The 22919-nt window shown below is 40.2% G+C and overlaps 2 protein-coding genes across 3 annotated transcripts; one reads left to right on the top strand and one right to left on the bottom strand.

The window, feature by feature from the left end:
• Window positions 1–8146: 8146 nt before the first annotated feature.
• enc1 (ectodermal-neural cortex 1) lies at window positions 8147–17582 on the bottom strand. Its single transcript, XM_033989388.2, has 3 exons — window positions 17261–17582; window positions 11784–13594; window positions 8147–10211 (listed from the first exon to the last, which is right to left on the bottom strand). The coding sequence occupies exon 2, from the start codon at window positions 13586–13588 to the stop codon at window positions 11813–11815; it is 1776 nt and encodes a 591-aa protein (XP_033845279.1). The 5' UTR covers window positions 13589–13594; window positions 17261–17582; the 3' UTR covers window positions 8147–10211; window positions 11784–11812.
• A 1488-nt stretch (window positions 17583–19070) lies between these two features.
• hexb (hexosaminidase B (beta polypeptide)) lies at window positions 19071–22918 on the top strand. 2 transcript variants are annotated; one of them, XM_033989390.2, is made up of 14 exons: window positions 19071–19372; window positions 19443–19594; window positions 19872–19937; window positions 20022–20068; window positions 20147–20257; window positions 20328–20429; window positions 20514–20646; window positions 20718–20898; window positions 20985–21071; window positions 21141–21213; window positions 21345–21519; window positions 22217–22307; window positions 22405–22509; window positions 22603–22918. In XM_033989390.2, the coding sequence occupies exons 1-14, from the start codon at window positions 19122–19124 to the stop codon at window positions 22664–22666; spliced, it is 1638 nt and encodes a 545-aa protein (XP_033845281.1). In that variant the 5' UTR covers window positions 19071–19121; the 3' UTR covers window positions 22667–22918. The 2 variants fall into 2 exon arrangements, with proteins under 2 accessions (XP_033845281.1, XP_033845280.1); XM_033989389.2 differs by lacking the exon at window positions 21345–21519 and adding an exon at window positions 21812–21992.
• Window position 22919: the final 1 nt, after the last annotated feature.

Raw genomic sequence — 22919 nt, forward strand, 5'->3', positions numbered from 1 at the left:
CAACAAAGTCCTCCATCAGCCAGCTACAACTGATACAAAATACTGCCGCTTGGGTGGTCATAAAAACAAACAAAAAAACATTATATTACCCCGGTACTATGAGCATTACACTACCTTCCAGTCTCTCACAGAATCAGTCTAAACATGATTTCATTGGCCCATACATGTCTGAACAGTGGAGGTCCAAAGTATCTGAAAGACCCACTAACTCCCCATGAGACGCAGGCCCCTCAAATCAGCTGGGACGGGTCTCCTGGTGGTTCCTCGAGTTCAGACCAAACACGCTCAAGCCTCATTTGGTTTCTGTACTTCCCAAATGTGGAATTCTTTACCAAAAAACCTACGCTTTGAAACAAGGTCTAATATTTTTAAATCTAAATTAAAGACACTTCTTTTTTTTTAATATGGCCTATGAACAGTTAATGGAAAGGCAAAGCATGAATTGAACCTTGAACCTGTAAGTTTTAGTTAATGACTGTATTTTTATATTTATTGACTTGAATGTTTTAATGGTTTAACTCATCTTTTCTGTTTGTTATGCGGAAATTATGTAAATTCATATGTTTGTTAACTCTGTGAACTTCTATATTTTGCAAATTGTTGTGATTTTAATTCTGTATAAAGCACTTTGACTTGAAAAGTGCTCTACAAATAAAATCGCGTGATTGAAGGACTGACCTGGCAGTTTCGTTGGCACAGCAGTGTAATTTCTGTATCAGTTACTATTGGGATATTACACGTTTACGCCATTGAAAACAATCAAATCCTAATAATGCATCGTTAGACCGCCGCTGCTCTGTATACTTTGCCATGTGCATGCTATTATTCTGTGCATATGGTGGGAGAAAACACTGGTGAGGACAATAACAGGCCATTGGTTTAACTGTTAAAACGTGCCAGACACTTCTCATCAGAGACAGAGAGAGAGCCGTGGCAGTTTGAAGTTTTCACAGCACTTTGAGTGTCTGTGGTTAAGTCCACGTGTGTCTCCCTGTGTTTATAGACGTGTACATGTGTGTGGTCCCTCAGGCTGTGCTAAACAAAAGCGGACACAACTCAGAAACCTTTGATCTTTGAAACCTGTGGGACCACACGCTTCAGTCGAGGTTGAATCCTTTTGTGTCATTAATGTTAAAAGTTTAGGGGTCCCCCACTGTCAGTCCTGCGATGTGGCTACAGAGCACACCAGGGGGTCACGGGGTATAAGACTTTGAGATACTCCCGGCCATGGGGGAAGAAGACGGGATGAAAAACAGTCGCAATCCTCACCATCTGGCAGATGTCATGCATTACTCTGCTGATTACAAACTCAGTGGGTTTCCAAACAGCCACCACACTCCCAGCCTCACCTCTGCTCAATGTGCAGGCGCGCTGTTTAATCAGGCGGGCTTCCCTAATTAACAAAACACAAAGAAACTTCAAACCACAGCCTGAGTCCTCATAAAAATACCAGAGAAGTGTATGTTCTGGGCAAGGCTAGTGCTTGTTCATTTGCTGCGGTTAGTCCACCTTACATAGGCATGAATTCATGTATCATAATTGCAAGCATGCCTCTGTAAACATAAGCTTTCCGTTCTATCAGCTTTTTTCATCCTTGTTTTCTTGTTTTTTCCCTGAGCCAGGTTGTTTTGCTTGGCGGATTAAGGTCTTAACCCGGGCTTGTTTGCACAGACATGCCTTTCAGAATGTGAGCCCTGATAACCTTTATCTGACAGCCATTTTCAGAGAGGCAGGGTCATTGTGTTCAGAGCCATGCAAATGAGAATGGGATCGAGCTTTAGGCTTCATGCATGTGTGCGGCTTTAAGTGGTCAAGTCAAGCACTTTTTTCCCTTCTCATTAATACATGTAGTTTTATGCAGTCTTTTTCATTCTAATTTTCACAATTTATATGCAGGAAGGTACCATTTACATTTGCATATGTTTTATTTATTTATTTATTTTTTATTTTTTATTATAATTTCACACAAATTTACAAAAAATAAAAATAAAAATAAAAAAACACTTACACAAAACACTTGCACAAAACATATAAGGACACAACACATATAATATATAAGAACACTACATGGACATTAGCAGGCATGTTAACATTCACAAACATCACAATGACATTCACAAACATCATACTGACTTCCACAAACATAATAATCACATTCACACATATCACAATGACATTTCAAACATCACACTGACTTTCACAAACATCACGATCACATTCATAAAAATCACATTGACTTCCACAAACATAATAATTGCATTCACATTCATAAACATCATAATCACATTCACAAACACCACAACGGCATTCACAAACATCACACTGAGTTTCACAAACATCACATTTACTTTCACAAACATCACAATGACATTCACAATCACAATCACATTCACAAACAAAATAATCACATTCACAAACATGACAAACACATTAACAAACATCACACTGACTTTCACAAACATCACAATCACATTCACAAACAACAATCACATTCAGAAACATCACAGTCACATTCACAAACATCACAATGACATGAATAACTATCACTTAAGAATTGGCAGATGACTTCTATTAACATCAAAAGACAATTGTTCACAGTGGTTTTGTTGGCTAGCTGTGCAATAGCTAAACTCTAAATGACATGAAGGGACATATGCTGGGGTCAGACAATATAAAATGAGGGATTTTAAAAGAGGGACGATAACATTAAGGTTTTCAATGCTTGGAAGGAGACTGTAGACATCTGTAGACATCTTGCATATGTTTAAATGCAACATCTCAAAAGTAGTGTTTTGCATTGATTGTAAATTAAATTATCTTGCCTAGTTTTAATCTTTGCTTGGTATTGATGTATTTTTTTAATACAAGGTCTGATGTTTTTGCTTTATTTATGTCCCAAAGATATTTATTGCCAATTATATAACTGCGATATTAATCAAAGTTGATAGGTCTGTGTTTACAAGGATCCTCAACCATTTACAGTTCTGAACATCATTGTGACTAAACAGCTACGTCCTGATATTTATACTCCTCATTAAATCGTAGAACAGTGTTTGTTATTTTCCAAGATTATTTGAAAAGATTTCACTTGTCTCAAATAGGTCACCACTGACATATCCACAGCTGACTTGAAAAGGTCAGCTGACTGAAACAGGGCAGTTGTCTGAAAGTGTTTTCATAATCATAATTACAAGCTTTTCATTTCGTCGGTTGCTTTGTCTTGCATTTCACATTATCTCAAGAACTGTTTACTCTGTGCCAGACCTGACAACAACATTTTTTCTTTTAAGTGAAGAGGCCTAACCCCATCATGCAACCCTCAAACCACACCCATTTCAAATCCATATAAGAGCAGAAATTGCAGGGTAAATGCTTCTGAGCTGCACTGATTAAAAGACCGTCGGCGTATTTCAAAGAGAGCATAAACAATGTTATGAGCTGAGCGCCTGTAGTGACTCAACCACAAACTCTTATTATGTCTACCTCATGAAGCCGTGCGGCCATTCATCTTGTGGTGGGTTTGAGCCGTGAGATAAGCCCGAGATGCCTGAGCTAAGCTAAGTGGCCTTTAAAAGCATCCCGGAGTGGTTAATAAGTGTGTACTAATGACCTCATAACACATCTTATCAACGAGAGGCCGATACACACAGAAGGAGTGTTTCTTTAGTAGTATCAGGGAGAGGGAGGCAAAGCATGTTTCACAAAAGAGATGTTTCACAAAATGAGTCAGAAACATCTTATTTAAGGAGAGAAAGGTTCAGTTAATCCACATCTGATCCCAAAGGCAGTGTCCCTGTTGTGTTGCTTTAACTGTTCACTAGTTTTCTACTGTTTACTTGATGTTCTTGTTTTATAGTCAGGTATAAATATTTAGCAGAATAGAGTTGTAGACTTGTATTAGTTAAACTGTAACAGCTCCTTCACATTTTAGATAGCCTTTAAAGTTTTACAGAAGAAAATGTCATTACTTGCAATCAGTGATGGAATTTAACAAAGTAGAAGTAGTAAAGTATTGTATTTAACTATACATTTTCGGTATCTGTACTTTACTTAAGTACATTTTAAAGTGGATACGTTTTACTTTTACTTCACTATAGTATCTGCGCTTCATACTCTACGCTACATTTTTTAACCGGACTGAAAGTAAACCTGCTGAAAACGCTTAAGTTTTTATCTTGAATATGATCATAATTCAAGCAAACACAAATACAAATAAAAACAGCTGGAAAAACAGTCAAATCAGTCGTGTCTGTTGAACAAAATTCAGCCCAAATCTTTATCAGAATCCTTTGAAGCTTTATTAGATCTCAAAATCTGTGCAAAATACTTTTACTTTTTATTCTTTTTTGATGTGATACTTTTGCTTGAGTATTTTTTTGCTCTGTATCTGTACTTTAAGTAAATAAAATTGAGTACTTCTTCACTCATATAATGCTGTCACTCATTCTAAAAAGTCAGAATGTTGTGTCGTCATTTGCATAACCTCTATAGATCATTATTTTTACCTTTAATTGTAATTTTATAATAGAAACGGGTCTATTCACTTCCTGTTCAAAACTCAAAAAAAGCAGTAGATTCATTCATTCACTTGTTTTTATTGTTGAAAAATGGCTAGATTATAGGTTTGAACTCTATATGTACTGAGTTCGCCAGAGTTAGGGAACAAATACAGACATTTTTAAACACACGAGCCTCAAATGCAGTATACACGATTATTCAAACATACAAAGAATCAAAATAAAACCCAAAAAATATATATGATGTGGGAACACTGTAGCGTTTTGTGTCTTACTTTTGGATTCATGGTGATAGTAGTTCAGTTGGTGGAACGTTTTCTCCACTGATCCACAGGTTGGTTTTGCGTTTCCAGCTCACACAGATGAATACTGTTGTCGCGTCCTTGGGCAAGACACTTAACCCACCTCGCCCTCAGTGTCTGTGTACTCTGGTGTATGAATTAGTGAGTGGTTCCTTGATGTAAAGCGCTTTGAGTGTCTTGAATGTGCAAAAGTAGTACATAAAACCATTATGTGACCATTTACTAATCCAGCTGAGACGTTGCAAAGAAAAAACGGGGTGAAAAGCAGTTTTGTCCTTCATTTTGAACCTGCCCTTTCACCACTACAGTCAAACAGACCACCATCATAAGTGTACCCCAGGCAGGTAATGAAGGCCAGACACATAATTATTGCCCCTAGAGTTTGATTAATTACACCTCTTCAAATGACCTTGTTTCTACTGCAAATCACTTGAGATGTTTGAGAAGGAAATTCATCTGTGGCCTCAGGGGAACTGATTTACCCAAAAATGTTATCTTTTCTGATAAAATAATGACATAGGAATTAACAACCAAGACCAGACTTGGCGAGAGAAGAGTAAAAAGGAAATATGCACTGATTGTCCTGGAAAGTTGACCCCTTTTAGGCTTAATTACGTCATCTATTCTCATGCAGTGAACAATTAACGGTAAACGGGAAGCACGACAATGGGGGGAAATAAACAGTTAATAAAATGCGTACTCCTCTGGCCAGAATTATTCATTTTATTTCATTTTAATTTTGTTTTTCCGAGCGATGTTTCTAGGGAAAACCTGGATGTAACACTAAGGGAAGGAGCTGCAAATGAGGAATGTAGGAATAATTGGACACTGACTCACAAACAAGACGTCATTTACTATGAAACTAATGTAACAGACAGTAAGTCAGCTAGTATCAGGATGACGCATGTTTTTACCAATTTGCAAAACATCAGCTTATTAAATTTACTGCATATCCAACATACAGTGAATAAGATATGTCGTTATACATCATAGTATTTCCATGATCCTATGAAGAGTCGTACTGACATGTGAACAGACTGCATGTGAATCGGACACAGTGGCCCTTGACACTTGATTGGACTTGTTTCGGGCAGTAGCCTCTTGCCCGTCTTTGCTGATGTAAGCCCAAGATCAGAGCAAGTTTGGCCCAGCAGATCAAAAATATCTCCCCCATGAGTACAACATGTGAGAGGATATCTATATGCTAAGCTCAAAATACTGGCAAAGAGTGTTATTGTTTTTTCTTTGTCTGAATTTCTTGTTTGTCTGTTATAATAGGATTGTTCACAGGGAAGTCCAGTCTTTCCCTCAAGGATTTAGTGAGCTTGTCTGGGAGCATATATGGCAGCTCCACCCAAACAAGGGAGACTGCGTGTAACATTAACAAAGCCACCTTCTCACACCTCCAGCTGGCTGATGAAACCCTGTGAAACTCCACGTGAAACGTTCACATTTGGGTTGCTAGGTTGTTAATTATGGATTACACTGAATAGAAAGGCTACTGCACCTTAAGTTTTGTTTTGCATGTTCATTCTGTTCTATCATCTCAGATTGTATGAGAAAAAAAAGGAAAATATCTGTGTAAATAGATACATGCTTGGAATATTGGCCTGTATTTATGATTAAAATGAGAACTATAACACATTTTAATTTATTTTTTTATTTTGAAACCATGCTCAAATGCACATTTTAGACAAAATAGTACAACATTTTTTGTTTTAATACAACCTAATCAATTTATTATGTAAAAAGTACAGAAATGCTTAGCAGTTGTTCTGTGTCCTCCCTGTATACATACACATGAAGGAGTTTAAACAAAGCCTTGGTTGCTGGGCAACTGTGACATGTAAGATCATTGTTTTTATCACACTTGGCCTCACATGCAAACTGCCCACACAAAATGCTCAGCTTAAGTCCTGTAAGTCCAGCTCTGCATAAGCTCACAGCACCCACAGGATTCCCAGTGTGAAGGGGTCACAGCAGCACTCTGTTTCCACAGAGAGGGGGTCATCGTTGGGGGTAAAACTACTTCCTGGCTAACAGGAAATTCAACTTCCTGTCTCGATTAATGGAAGACTGTCACAAGGGAACTGAGGGGCCTTGTAGACACAGGACGTATTTGTGTTTCACATGAAAAAGGACTTGGAGGGGAAATATGTAAAAAAAAAAAAAAAAAAAAAGTATTTATCAGTATTTATCCTGAGGCGTTATGAACAAATGATTGATTCAATAGCAAAAAAAAAAACAAAAAAAAGAAAAAATGCTCAAAATGAATCAGTGGCTCAATGGTCAGAGTTTTGCCCACCAACCAGAAGGATAGTGGTTTGTTCTCAGCCATAACTATACTGTGACTGAAGGAGCTGAATGGCACAGATTCAGTGAGTTCACTTCTGTCCAAGGCCTATAGCAGCTTACCAGAACAAATATGGGAGTAAGTGAAAAATGCATGAAATTATAAGCAACTATGAGTGTCTGGAAACATGCTATAAAACCAAAAGATGCTATAAAAACATGGTATAAAAGTATTATTGTTATTTATTTAATGCTCTTGCCATTTTAGTGAGCGATGTTATTTAAAAGCTTTTTTCCATCTTTGTACAATTATATACTATCGTTTTCCCCCTTACAGACATATATTGGTGCACTAGCACATTTGTTGGCATAAACATCAGGTCTCATGCAGTAAAAGCAGTGTTCCCCAGTTTCCCTCACCCTCCAGGAGTCATGTGAGTGCACGCTGTAAACAGAGACCACTGTGAGAGCGCAGGAATGCAGTGTGTGACAGCAGCTCTGCTCTGCCTCTCTAATGAGATGTGGACCTGTTACAGAGCAGGCAGCGGCATCCGCAGGGGGAGGGGGCGCCCCTGCCCGGAGCTGCATGGAGCGTTCCAATGAGGAACTGTGTGCTGGGGCTATAGGAAGTGAGAGGGGAGGGGCCAAACTGCAGAATAGCTGCTTTTAAAGATTTCATGTTCTGCTCCAACCCCCACAGTTTGCAGATGAAGGTTGCTGTTGCCAAGGTGACTTGACAGAGAATGAGAAGTATCTGGCTCTGTTGTCTTGTTCTTGGGCAGGAAGCTTCAGAAGCCAGAGGCAGAGATAAGATGATTTCAGTCCCTCCTTCACAAAACAAAAGCTCTACGCATGATATGCTGCCTTAAATACCTCAGGACACTCCTGGCTGCTCTGTTCATTTCAAGGCTGTCTAAATATGTGATACATGCAGCAGAAGAATGTGAAGACACAGAGGCGTCTTTCTCTCTAAACATGCACTAGTGTGCATCAATATATCTATCTGTGTTTAAAAGGACACAGAGGCAAAGTTGTACAGTCAAGAGGAAAAAACTCTTATGTTTATTAGCCATGAATTTCACATTGTGAAAAAATGCATGTACAAAATAATGCCATAAAAATAGAAAATAAAATTTCACATGACAAAATAATCAAACGAATGCACACGGACAGGGTTGTGTAAATTGACATTGATATGAAGCACTTTAAAGTAACAGTAAACAGAGGAAAGCAGGAAAGTAATGCTGTGAGTCAAAATTTGGAAATGCCAGCAATTATGTCCAAATTGAAGGGGCATTCAATTCTACGTCGCCAAGGAAACATAAATTCTGTGGGGACAAACAGTCCGATCCAATTGGTGGTGCTCTGTGCAGTGAGCAGGGGCTGAGGAGGTCATTATGGCAAAAGGTCTGCCTCAGGAGTTTTTTTTAGTTGTTTTTTTTTTATGAAGGTTCTTTAGAGTTAAGTAAGGAGATTAGACTTGCATCACAAATGCATTAGAAAGACAATATGATTTATCAAATTTACCAAAACATTGCCTCAAAGTTTGGGTGATTTCTGTTATTCCTCATTGTTCAATAAACAAGACAAGAGACAGACAGGAACACTAAAAACACTAATTTCTTTATCAGAACAAGTTTAAGACATTCTTTCATTTTTGGTCTCAAGAAACATATTTGTTCTTATTCTTATTTTTAGAGACGTCATGGTGAAAAGCACTGCGGTGTCTGCCCTTATCAACAGGAGCCCACATTTATAAAATATGAAGGTAAAGAAGACTGCATGTTAACTGTGGTCTGCTATATTAGAGCGTATCCAGCTGCACTGACAGTGTACTGACCCCTCTGAGTCATCGCTCGCACATTCTGTGGAGATGGTTACAATCTGTATCAGGCTGCTATACATGAGTATTGTCTAACACTCATCTAATGCTTTTGTGAGAGCTGTGACCTTATGTTTCAAACAGCTTTAGTTAATAACCCGAGCCACTTTCCTTTCCCACCCACAACTAACTCAAAACCTGGACGTCTCCTGTGTCCTTTTTAAACTGTTATTTCAGGCAGAAAAGACTGAACTGTGCAAAATGCAACACAACTAAAAAAAAAAATCTAAATAAAAAAGTATCTTATCATGCATGACACCCTCCAACAGCACATTCATTTACATATGAATGCAGGCAATGAAGAAATAAATTAGAACAGAATAACTATTGTCAGATAAATTAATTAAGAAAAGTACATTGCAAGAAAATGTAACTTATTCATTCTCAGTTTATAATTTTTTTGTAACCACATATTAGAAATCATGCCAGTTTTTGTAATGAGCAGACATGCTTCAGTAAGGAGTCCAGGCATGAGCCACTGTTTACACAATTAGCCAATATTTAGTCCTCTTTTACTGGAGTGTCCTAAATTCAGACACGTCACTTTGTGCAGTCTGTGCATTAAAACAGCGCTCTACAGGCATTTAAACTGAGCCGCGAAACAACAAATACGTGAAAGGTCGTGACCCTGAGGCACCTCGACCTGGGGGGGCAGCATGACACCCCTCCCCCTCCACTCAGCCGGTGTGGAACGCCATCACACCAAAGCATCATGGGAGGAACACTACCTGCCCTGTCCCACTGCAGGACAAAAACGGAATACAAGGGAGCTTATCAGAAGACACAGAGGGCAGATCCTTCATTGTGCTTTTGAGAAATCAGTTGAGCTTTAAACTGAAGCACACAAGCCATGCACTCACCCTGCCGTTAAACAAGTCCTTCATGCGGTACATGGCACTCTGCTTAAGAATACTCATTATTTTAATACACTGAAGAAACCAAGTCATAAATTTTTTTTCCACAATAAAAGCATGATATGGATTTTAAAGGTATGCAGCAAGCCGTGAACACAGGGTGTTTGTGTGGCTCTAAGTCAAGTCCGAGAAGATGGATGATATCATTTCATCAAAGTGTCCATTCAGTCGTACATGATTCTGTTTGTGAATCGTCACAACATGACGAGAACCAGCACAGACATCTGTACAGTCCATCACAGCTCAGGAGTAAAGCATGTCTCTGTCTTCACAGCTCGAGTCCAGTGGATGATACGAAAGCAATCTGTGGAAGAGGAAAGAAGACATTTTCATTTTAGTAAAAAAATATTAAAATTTTGGTGTTTGTCCTCAGTAGTGCAGAGAGAAGCAATTAGATTTTTTCTGTGGTTTCGCTCACTAAATGGCAGCACTGAAAAAAAACACATCTAGGAAGGATTCTCAGACAAGTCTGAATTGTACCCCTGGGAAATGTTTTCTCCTTCTGTGAGGTCTAACATGCTTCCTTCCTCTCACTACTCCACAACCAGTCCCTTTTCAATTCAGTTCAGCAGCCGGCCTGTCTCTACAGAAACTTCACAAACACAATAGATTTTCTTTTCAGCAAAAATAGCATACATTTAAACATGCATGTATTTGCATCATAAACTTTTCATTTTACACTGTGGCATGAGCAACACAGTATGTGTAGAATACATGAATTATTTGCCTGTAAGCCTGTAATCTGACATGGCTATTTGCCAACTGACTGCCCATGCTCTAAATGTGTCAGGATTACTTAACATGAGAGGAAGAGCAAGAGTTAGAAATGGTCCATACAGATTTATGTAGAAGCAGACAACACACAAATCCTCAACTACCCTGCTACTTCTGAAAAGCCACGAAGGACAGGGCATGGTCCCCTTCAGTCTTCCCTGCCTCTCTTCTCTCCCAACTGAAGATGAATAGTTTCCAGCTCCACACGAGTCTGTGGGACGCCTGCTCTGGCCCCGGCCTAAAAGACCATAACCCCATCAAAGTGAGGTGACACAGAGTGGATTAGCCTCGCCTGGATGTTATAGCCTGCTGCTGTGTGGCTTGTCTAATTGGCAGAGCCCCTCTCTCTTCTTAGAGAGATTTCCCCCGCAGGAGCAATAAAAGTATCCTATTCTCTTTCAATTAGCCTTTGTGTCCTTCGGCCCATCCCCACAGCCATAACTCACTTAACTAAGGCACGAAACCCCATCAATCCCACCAAACCCCTCCCTCTCAGACCAGAGAAAACTCCAAACATCTTGTTGGCTAAAGTTTAAACCAGAACATTAAACAGTGTTTGTGTTAATCACAGTTTTTTTGGAGACATGACGTGTTACAAAAACATTGCTCTTTTAGTTTGCTTCAGGGAATTCTTCAATTCTATATTCTCCAGCTAATTACAGTTTGTGGTCTATCTGTATTATTAATTCAATGCATGCATGTATTTGGGAAAAACTAACTGTGATTTTGGTAAGAGTGCAGATTCTAAACAACTCCAGGAGCATTAGCATTTGAGAGAAGATAGAAATATGATAAACTTTAAGAATCCCATGCATTTCAGAGACTTTTAGAGGCCCAAACTACAGGTTCAACAAGATTGTTTCTAAATAAAGACGATGTATTTTGTAATTCACAGAAGACATTCTATTATCTAAAAATAATTACAGCCTTTGAGATTTGACATTTGCACCAACTCAAATTTTGACTTTGATTCTATTGTGGTTAAGTGAGCAGCCCTCATTTGGACTAAGAATATAAGATTGAATGACAGTGTGAAAAAAATAGCACTGGTTGTAATCGATAGTGCACTCCTATAACATTTTATTGTGACAAATTGACCCACCTCATTAAGAAGCACGAGGATGGCTTGTTTTAGGCTGGCAGATGCTTCCAGGTGCTGACAAAAGCCGTTGGAATGAGTGAGTATGGCACTGTTGTTATGCTGTTCCATGCATCCAGTGTTGGGTCGTAACAGTCCAGAGTTTTACACCTCTGTGTCCCGAAGTACCCTCCCACTACATATAATTTGTTTCCTGATGCAACAGCCTGGCAGCTCATGCGCTTGGCTGTCACATCCCCCACTTTAGTCCACTGGTAGCTCTCACTGCTAAACTTGTATGCAGAACAGGCAGAAAACTCAGTGTCACCGCCCATTACAAAAATCTGATTTCCTAACACGGCTGCGGCTGTGTATCGCCATGGCTGCGGGCACGAGGCAGGCACAGTCCATCGGTTCTCCTGGGGGTCATAGCACTGCACTTTGGGGAGCTTATCATGAGTAACACTAGTGCCACCAAAGGCAAACAGCTTGAGCTTCACGCTGACCACTGCTGCGTTGCTAACACCCTCTCTGAGTGGGGCTACCATGGTCCATTTGTTTGCTACTGGGTCGTATTGTTCCACTTGTTTGAGGGACACAGATGGAGAGGCGGGGAGACAGCCCGTTGCTGCAGTGTGACCTCCAACTACATAGAGACAGTGTTTGAGCTCCGCAGAACCATGGCCAAACCGGGCGATGAGCATGGGGGCTGCTTTGGACCATTCTTCATGAACTGTATCATACACCCACACGTCTTTGGATACCCCATTCTCCGAGCCTCTTCCACCTGTGATATACACCTTACAACCAATGGCGCATGCACTGAACTCTTTTCTTGGACTTGGAATGTCAGCTTTTGGGATTATCTCTTTGGCCTTTTGATCTACAAGGTATAATTTGTCACACATAAATGTCTGCCCTCCCAAAAGGAACAAGGCGTGGCTAGTTTTTCTGGGGCGTGCACACGGGCTATTGACCACTCCATCATTTTGTAGGATCTTGAGCTTACAGCGAATAGCCTCATCCACCAACTCTTTGCTCTTTGTCTGGGCGTTGATCAGCTCCTCTGTGGAAACGTTCTCCATTAGAAATATAGCGGGCAGCAAAGCAAGTCTCACTGTTCTAAGGAGCTCAGGAAGGTAACAGTGCCTCTTTTCTAAGTCGTAGTTGACCCAGTTGAGGGCAGCTTCGTAGACTAGTCTCTCATCCTCTGTCTCCAGCTCCTCATGGGACAAAAGCTGAACAACCATGTCTTTTGGCAGCTGGAGGAAGTCCTCGGTCTTGCAGATGGCAGGGAAATTGCTGAGACACATGCCCCAGGACAGTTCGGACAGCTTGGTGCACTGGTGGGCATCCGATAGCAACAGCATGCCCAAACAATTTGAGGGATGCAGATTTCTCTCTAGGAACTCTGCACATGCGTCACGGATGTCTTGAAATTCCAACATATCCCCTGCCTCAAGCAAGGACTCTGCATTCTCCTCATTGATGACAACCCGAGATGAGTAGGCATAGTCCAGCAGAAGCTCCAGCACTTCCGGGTGGATGGAGTCATGGAAATCCACCTCACTAGCCTGGCTTTCTCGAAGGCCGCCGCTGAACATAGCCTCGAAGTAGCGGCTGCAGGCGGCTAGCACGGCCCGGTGACAGGGGAAGGAGCGGCTGCCGGCGTGGAGCAGGACGTCGGTGAAGAGACGCTGCTGCCGGAGGGAGTTGAGGTGCATGAGGACGCTGTCGGCGTAAGAGGACTTATGGAACAGGTAGATGTTCATGGAGCCGGTGCTGGCCCGGGATTTGCGGTTCTCATGGACGCACACAGACATTTTCATTGAATCCTGGGGAGAGAAAGAGGCAAGAGTAAAGTCCAACTGCTTCATGTGTAAAATCAAATAACCAAACTTTAGTGGTTAGTGAAGTGGGTTTTATACCGACATTATTTTATCCATATATTTATTTATACATTTATAATCAATTCAATTATGTATACAGTTAATAATCGTTAACTCTGATTATGGGTGTGTAAAGATGACCTGCAACAATTTTCAACAATTAAAAAGGCCTATGGCAACAGTCCCAATGTTGTGTCATTCTGAAACCCATGGATGAAGTAAATATAACACTGTTCTTGTCTAATCTGATTATCACAATATACCACAATAGATACTGATATATACACCAGTATTTAGGAACGAATCCAGTAATTACATGTTTCCAGACAGCTTAAGCCGGGGATTTATGAAGGTCAGGTAGATAATAATGACTGTCTCCCTCCTGAGAGAGAACAGGCAACTTTCCCACTTTCATCTCTGAAAAGTGCTTTCAAAACTTAGAAACCTAATTTGCAAGTAAAAGTTCCTTGCAGAGTTCAGAAAAATGACAGACAAGAGTCAAGAGATTCCCCAGCAATCCTGTGTAACAAAAGAAAATGCCACAGAATGAATTCTTTTAGTCTTCAAAAAGTTTTAACTGTCCTTGTTCTGTCTTCACTGGGAACTGACTTTCATTTCATACTATTTCAAGATGTCAAGTACACCCCGCTCTCAATTTCCAGACCTGCACAGTCCCCATCTGGCCTATAAAGAACCCTCACTGTTCTAAGTCTACTTCAAAGTGTCCCTAACAACGATAACCTGGACATTTAAACTCTCTAAATTGAATTTCCACAACACATATGCCATTAATATTTGCAACAACAATATAAAAATTCCCTCAGAAACAAACAGCCTTTCTATCCCTCCCTCTTCTCTGCAGGTTTCAAAAACAGGCAGCACAACACTTCCTGCAGGGCTTAAAGGCTTTGAGAGAGAAGACGGCACTACAAAGAAAAATAATGTCTATCTATATTTGAAAACACAAAAGGAATACACAAAAGTGAATTCCATTGTTATTTGGGAGATTATAAAACAGCTTAAAGCATGAAACAGCATTACACAAGCACAACTGATAATAAGCCAAGAACACACAACTATCCCGGCCTCTGACTGTTATTTCTCCCATCCTGCTGCTGTGGTCTATAACTTTGCTTAATATAAAACCCCCTTAATTCTACATTCAGTTGAGTTGAGTCAAAGGCATTACAGACATTTGAAACCAATTGAAAGCTAGTCTCTGAAATTGTAAGTTGATTTTTGATGAAGTAGAACTTGAAACCTCTCAGTGAGATTTCCACGTCTTTATGGAGTGACACTGTCTGACACAGTTATCTGCCAAATACATCTTAATGAATATATTGTACAATGAAGAAACAGGAAAGTGATACAAAATCCACTAAATGAATTAATAATGGAAATTAAAATTGTATTAGAAAGATCAGAAAGTTCAACCCAGGCTACTGCGTCATGCTGTAGCCTCCCAGACACAGTGGATTGTGTGCAGGGACATCAGTGTGGATGACACAACCTGCTGCATGTGTTTGCATAATGTATTCAAAGTGCCTGCCGTGCATTTCAAACTCAGGCCACTTTGACGGGGAATTTGTGTCCATACTAACAAAATATACTTTAGTTTGTTTGGATAGACAATTCGTCCATATGCTATTTTTTTTTTTTTTTTAAGTTTTAAAAGATTTCCTTTTGTCTAATTATTCACGATTTCTAAAACTGACTTGTAATGTTGATGCAAGCTGTACACAATATCATTTAGGTGAATGTTTGGATTATTTTTAAATTGTATTAAAGATGTGATTAAAAATCCCTCGAAAATTCTATGTTCTTTTGCAAAGCAGATGAAAACATGTCTGCATGAAAAGTACTGGATTCTTATTAATAAATATATCTAACACAAGGACAAACTTTACAGAATAATTCACTGCTGTAATACGTTCATAGACAGATAGAAGTTCATGGGGCGTTATTAAAACATGAGGCGATCCAAGAGCAACGGTAACCTTGGTTTAACTGGACTTATTGCATTCCAGCAATGACAAAACTTGTAAGTCATCAGTGTGTGGCTTTTGGCTCTGCTTTAATGAAAATCCCCGGAGCAGCTTCTTCACCTGTAACTCCACGCTTTATTAACTGGGAGCTAAAGTAGTTTGAAATAACCAGCGAGGAAAGTGTTGGTAGATAATAATAATTAAAAATGACCATCTCATCTGGGCCAAAGTTTTTTTTTTTTGTTTTTTTTTTTTTAATAATGTACTACAAGAATATATTATATGAACAAAACTGATTTCACACACAGTTTAAATGGATTAAACAATGGGCCAATAGATTCAGACACATTTTTTAAGATAAACTTTGTTGGCTGTGTTGGCTGTTGATAAAATCGCATCCAAACGATAAGTAGTAACAAATGCAGAGTCCCTCAGACTACCTCCTCACTCTTTGGACATCTTGTAAACACCAGTCACAGACACAAATCTCACAAATCCGGTTAAAGCAAAACATTATGGCGAATCTGTATTTAATCGGCACGGCTGCAGTCATCAACAGCTGCAGTGATGTAAATATCCGGGGAGTAAAGCGATGGCATGAAATCTTTTCTAACCATCAGGGAAGCGCTCAAGTTTTGTGTTTCAAAACTTTGCGGACTTGAAAGGGTCCTAACAATTATAAGTTATGTTTTGTAGCTGGCCAGGACTGTTTTGAAATAACTTCCATTCCCTCTGGAGACGTAGGGCCGAGTTCTGATGGATGTTTATGTTGCAACTGATATGACTGAAGATTTTTGTCTACTCCAAAATAAAACAGGAAGGCTTTTGCTTATAAGTCTTACAAATATATAGACAGTTCAATTCCAAATTACAAATCATATAATAAACTGGGAGGATTTTTGAGAGCTACATCTATAACGCACAGTAAGGAATTGATTTTTTGATAATACAACAGGCTGCATATTAAAAGCTGCTATCCTTGCACACTTCCCCATAACCAGCCATAAACATCTAGCCTGCTTTATAATGAATCAGCCAATGCATAGCTCACATTGTATAAAACTCCGTGCTGCCTGTACTGTACGCGTCTTGGATCTGAGCGTGGTCTGGATGTAATCTGCTTAAAATCATTGCCAGGTGTCCACAGTCTACCATGAAGTTCAAAAGTAAACAGCAGCACTACACACACCACATCAACAGCCTCCCATCACACAAGCACTACTCTGCATGGACACAAAGGGACACAGGAGGACAAGGAGGACAGCCAGTTAGTGTCAACATTTGCATTAGTGCTGGGAGTTAATGTATGGTGAAACTAAGCACACAAAACCATCCTCTTAAGTGAGCTGCTTGTAAGCCAGTGAATGTCTGACTATTTATAAGGCTGAGAGAAGCTTGTCACACCTGATGTCACCTTTAAACCATTTACAGCATCTTAAGCATGCAGCCGTGCAAGTGGAGAAGACACAGTGAAATGTCATGGTAATAGTCTACTTTGTCTTCTGTTAGTGTTATTTTTTTTTTAATGGCTGCACACTATAGGCTAATGTGGTGATGGAGCACGGGCTGTCCTGTTGCTGTGGCTTAAACCTCAAAGCACATGGGCCACATCCCAGTGTTAAGTTACCTCTTTGTGTGAACTGCAGAGTTCAACTGTGCCCGTAGTCCCCCTCGAACATGCCAGTTGTGAAAGAGCCACGATGCAACCGTAGCGCACGGGAGTCGGACAACTCCTCGCCGCGTAAAGACCAATCCGGTTCCTCCAGAGTCGATTTCTAGTTCAGATTAGGCACCAGACGAAGGCTCGGTGCCGGAAGATGCAGTTTAATAAAAGCATCTACGGCTGAGGCTCCACAAAGAGGCTCGAATATAAACACAGACCGAGGTGTTTAACGCGCGTCTCTTTCTCTTGATGCTTCTCGCTGAGCGCAGACGCTGGATATGGGAGAGTTCACCCTGCGCACTGAGTCCCAACTGAGACAGCGAGGGGTGTGTTTACAGCGAGCAGGAGGAGGAGGAGCAGGAGGAGGAGGAGGAGGAGCAGGAGGAGCAGGAGGAGCAGGAGGAGCTGGACAGTCACCTCGTGCAGGGAACAAGCGCCACGAGAGCAAGAGACGCAGAGAAACAGAGAGAGAGACAGAAAGACAGAGAGAGGGAGAGAGACAGCGAAGAGAGACAGAGAGAAGAGAGAGAGAAGAGAAAGACAGAGAGACAAGAGAGAGAGAGAAGAGAGAAACAGAGAGAAGAGAGAGACAGAGAGAAGAGAGACATAGAGACAAGAGAGAGGCAGAGAGTAGAGAGAAGAGAGAGACAGAGAGAAGAGAAAGACAGAGAGAGGAGAGAGAAGAGAGAGAGAAGAGAGACACATAGAGACAAGAGAGAGATAGAGAGAGAGAGAGAGAGAGAGAGAGACACAGAGACAGAGAGAAAAAGAGAGAGGAGAGAGAGAGAAGAAAAACACAGAGAAGAGAGAGGGAGACAAAGAGAAAGAGAGAGACAGAAAGAGAGAAGAAAAGAGACAGAGAGAAAAGAGAGAGCCAGAGCGACAGAGAGAGGAGGAAGGGGGGAGAGAGACAGGTAGGGGGGAGAGGGGAGAGAGGAAGAGACAGATAGAGAGAGAGAGACAAACAGAGAGAAAGAGAGAGAGAAGGCTAGTTTTATTACCTGAAAGTCTACTTTCTAGATATTTTACCATTTAAATGTTTAAACTCTTATGACTAGTCTACAAAAGGCATTTTCAAAAAATAATGTATTTCTCTCACAGGCCTTTGTTTCCACATAACCTGTACATCACAAACTGCACGCGCCTAATATCAGGCTCTGGGATGCCGCTGGAACGTGTTACAAGAGCGACATCTAGTGGACATGGTGGTTGCCAAACTTATAGGAACTTACTTCTATGTTGGACACTGAAGAAGGTCAGAGGTCGCAGGCGCTATTTTGTAGACGTTTTATGAGGCTCTGGTCTAATCAGTGTTTTATGGACTGTGTTTTTCTTTACAATATTAATGTCACATCAAAATCAGGCGATTGTCAGAGCTGTTCATTTTTTATTTTTGTTGAGACTCGGGTGCATGAACAACAGTGAAGATGTTATGGAACTACACTAACAGATCAAATTATTGCTAAAATTAGAAATTGAAACAGAAATCTCACAAATAAAAGGACGTGTTTTAAATGTAACCTGGAGCGTATCATTTTTGGTCTCCATCAAATATTAAATATTAATTATAGATTCATGCCAAGTACTACAGATGGCACATAAGATTCACGTAAACATGTTTATTCTTGAAAGTTGCCTACACTGTTGCGATAAATTAAATAGATAAATGCCGTCAAAGTCCAAATGTAATTAAAACGTACAAAGTGCATAAAAATACTCGTGTTTGATTGGCTGTTGTGTGTTTTACTTCCGCATACGAAGCCCCGCCCCCTCTGTTTTGATTCCGCGTCCGTGCTGCGTCTCGTGACTGGTGATTTCCTCCATCATGCTCTCTCCTCTGCTGTTTTTCGCTCTTCTGTTCTTTTATGCAGCTCAGGGACTCCAGTTCAACCATATCGAAGAGGACACAGAGTTTGTTAATGCAGACTCGAAGTATGGCTCTCTCTGGCCTCTCCCACAGAAGGTGAATTTCTCAAGTGTTTCATTCAAGTTGAGCGGCTCCACCTTTAGAATAGTCGACGCCAAAGAATCATCTGCTGGAGCAAGTTGTGCTGTGTTGCAAAATGCCTACAGAAGGTGTGTACAGCCAAATATTTGTCTGTGATTTGAATTTGATGGATAATAATAATCTGCATTCTTGGCATAGGTATTTTGACTACATTTTTGACGGCGCTAAAAAGCAGTGGGCAGGTAAAAGGACGCGCTCAGGTGCGTCTGAGCTGGGGGAGCTGCAAGTGTGGATCACATCACCTGACTCAGAGTGCGACGCTTACCCCAGTGTGTCCACGGACGAGTCATGTGAGTGTCTTTTCCTCATTTGTATCTGTTGCTCGTGTAACCCGTGGATCTATTAAAACAGCTGGTTTAACCTGTTAGACCATTAGATCGTCACATAACACAGATCTGTTGCCAGTGCAAGTAGAGATTAACTGCACTGGGTTAGCAGCACTAACAAGGTTAATTCACAACCATTCAAGGCTATTTGCGTCTGTTCTCTTGACTGTCAGTGCCAAAGTAACATTCAGCAAAACTATGTCTTACAACAGGATTTAAATGCATCTACATTTATCTACAGATGAACTAATTGTGGACCAGCCAGTTGCTGTGTTAAAGGCCCCAAAGGTCTGGGGAGCTTTGCATGGTAGGACTCAAACTTTTAAACCTTTTTTAAGTTAGATTTGCAGCTTTGTTGTCACGCTCCCAATCCTGTTTTTACGTTCATCAGGTTTAGAAACGTTCAGCCAGTTGGTGTATAAAGATGAGTTTGGGAGTGTAAGTCAACATTTAACAGGATTCAACGCAATACATTATGTTTTTCACATGTCTCTCACCCTTTCTACATATTTTTAGAGGAACATCAACGCAACTACAATCAGCGATTTCCCCAGATTCGCACACAGAGGCATCTTATTGGATACTTCACGGCACTTTCTACCAATTAAAGTCATCTTGGCCAACTTGGTAAACGAATAGACAGTTAATTTATCCAGAAATTTCCAACTGCACATCCCAAACCTTATCTTATTTTTAGGAAACGATGGCAATGAACAAAATCAATGTCTTTCACTGGCATATAGTGGATGACCCGTCATTCCCTTACCTAAGCAAAACTTTCCCTCAACTAAGCCAGAAGGTTTGATGCATCAGTTAATTTTGGTTGATATGTCGAATAATGAACTTTTTTCCACGTTACTAATATAAGCTTATTTCTGTTTAGGGAGCTTACCATCCTTACACACATGTGTACACACCGGCTGATGTGAAGATGATCATTGAGTTTGCCCGTCTCAGGGGAATTCGCGTCATCCCAGAGTTTGACACTCCAGGTCACACACTTTCTTGGGGAGGAGGTAACTTTATCATAAGTTTAAGTGTGAATTCTTACTACAGACCATTTACAAATGTTTTTTTTTTTTTTTAGGTCAGCCAGATCTTCTTACACCCTGTTACTCTGGCTCTTCACCGTCTGGCACCTTTGGACCAGTCAACCCCATCCTGAACACCACTTATGATTTTATGACACAGTTCTTCAAAGAAATTAGCTCAGTGTTTCCCGATGCCTATGTGCATCTAGGAGGTGATGAGGTGGATTTCACTTGCTGGTGAGACAGTTCAGTCTTCAAATCTATATGTAGAGTTTTAGTATTATAGTAAATATTAACTATGCTAATCTGATCTGACATTACAGGAAGTCCAATCCAGACATTCAGGCTTTTATGAAGCAGCAAGGTTTTGGAGATGACTTCACAAAACTGGAGTCATTTTACATTCAAAGGTTGGTTTTGTCATTTGCTCACAGAGTTGCAAATTTTTCAATGTTAAAAGTGAAATCCTTGTTTGATAGACTTTTAGATATTGTTGGCCAGACCAATAAAGGCTACATGATCTGGCAAGAGGTGTTTGACAATGGTGTGAAGGTAACATTTTAGATTAATTTTCTCAGTTAATATTTATTTGTGGGTGATTAATTAGCGCTATTCAAGTGCTTTACTCATGGGTTGCTAACTGTCAACACTAACTGCTTTAGCGTGGACTGTAACTGTTCTAGATAAAGCCAGACACTGTAGTGCATGTTTGGATGGGCAACCGGCCACAGGAGGAAATGCACAAAGTGACAGCAGCTGGATACAAAACCATCCTTTCTGCCCCATGGTACTTAGATTACATTAGCTATGGCCAGGACTGGCAGAACTACTACAAAATTGAGCCACTAGACTTTGACGGTCAGTTTTTAACACCTCTACATATAATCTTGTACATCAATTCAATCTGGAACTCAAATCTTTTGCTCAGCAGGCTTCCTCCTAACTGCACAGTATGACAGTATGAGCACCAACATGGGGCTAGGGTCTTGTGCTGTTGTATATTAATTGATTGATTAGATTGATTTCTAACATTAACACATTCTACATTTCATGAACAAGTTGAAAAGCCATATGGGGTTTAACTCTTATTGTTCATGTTTAATTAAATATAAAAACATAATAATCATGTGTTATGTATCTACATTTATAGCTAAAACCAGACACAATTATCCACGTCTGGAAAGGAAACCAACAGCAATACCAGAATGAGATGGCGCAAATTACATCAGCTGGTTACCACACCTTGCTGTCCACTCCGTGGTACCTGAACTATATCTCCTATGGCCAGGACTGGCATAACCATTACAAGGCTGACCCTCAGGATTTTCAGGGTTGGTTTAATGCTGATGAATAATGTGCACGTGACTATTTACTCATTTTTGGTTCATTTAAATTTCCATCCATCCTTGCTTTAATTTTGCTGGGTTTTTTTTCTTTAACCCTCAGTCTTACTTCTGTGCAAATATGAGTAAGCCTGTTGAACTTTTTACTTAGCATTGCAAGATAATTTGTACCGATGACTTAACTTTTGTTTATATTGTTTGTTCAAATACAGGAACTGATAAGCAAAAAGAGCTTGTGATTGGTGGAGAAGCCTGTCTATGGGGCGAGTATATAGACGCCACCAACCTGACACCAAGGCTCTGGTATGTTTTAAAGCAATATTGTGTTACTTTTTCTGCTTAATTTAGTCAACTATTTCCTTGAACGTTTCATAATTGCTTCTAACTGCTTGGATTGTAGGCCTCGTGCTAGTGCTGTAGCCGAACGTTTGTGGAGTGCCAAGGATGTGAAAGACCTTAACGATGCTTATAGCAGACTGTCACTCCATCGCTGTCGTATGGTGGAGTGAGTATTTTAACTGTATACACCATAGCTTTACAAATTGTAACATCGTGCCTAAGGAGAATATTCATTATCATTTTCTGTTTTTCATCCAAGGCGTGGAATCCCAGCAGAACCATTGTTTACCGGTTTTTGCCCTCATGAGTATAAGGGGATCTAAGAAAAGGACAAACCTACTGAATGTGATGCGATCTCAGCTTAAAGGGAAATGCATTTTTACTGATTTGTATGTTCTAAATGCTCAGTTGATCATAGATTTTGCCATTTTTTTTGAGTTATTATAGGTCACCTTTACAAAAGGTTGATCATACTGTTCTGAATATCTTGAACTTCTTGATTGCACTTTGTTTTACTTTACATTTTTAAGTGGGTGATTTTACAAAAAAAATTATATCCAAAATAAAAATACATTA

The sequence above is a fragment of the Periophthalmus magnuspinnatus genome, chromosome 23 (assembly GCF_009829125.3).
Source record: "Periophthalmus magnuspinnatus isolate fPerMag1 chromosome 23, fPerMag1.2.pri, whole genome shotgun sequence".
In the NCBI taxonomy this organism is placed as follows: Eukaryota; Metazoa; Chordata; class Actinopteri; order Gobiiformes; family Gobiidae; genus Periophthalmus; species Periophthalmus magnuspinnatus.

What these genes read in the sequence shown, in the direction of transcription:
- enc1 (XM_033989388.2), bottom strand. Translation starts at nt 13,588, where the DNA reads ATGAAAATGTCTGTGTGCGTCCATGAGAACCGCAAATCCCGGGCCAGC.
- hexb (XM_033989389.2), top strand. Translation starts at nt 19,122, where the DNA reads ATGCTCTCTCCTCTGCTGTTTTTCGCTCTTCTGTTCTTTTATGCAGCT. An exon ending in TTGCAAAATGCCTACAGAAG is followed by an intron (nt 19,373 to 19,442) that starts GTGTGTACAGCC and finishes TTCTTGGCATAG; the next exon opens with GTATTTTGACTACATTTTTG. An exon ending in CACACTTTCTTGGGGAGGAG is followed by an intron (nt 20,647 to 20,717) that starts GTAACTTTATCA and finishes TTTTTTTTTTAG; the next exon opens with GTCAGCCAGATCTTCTTACA.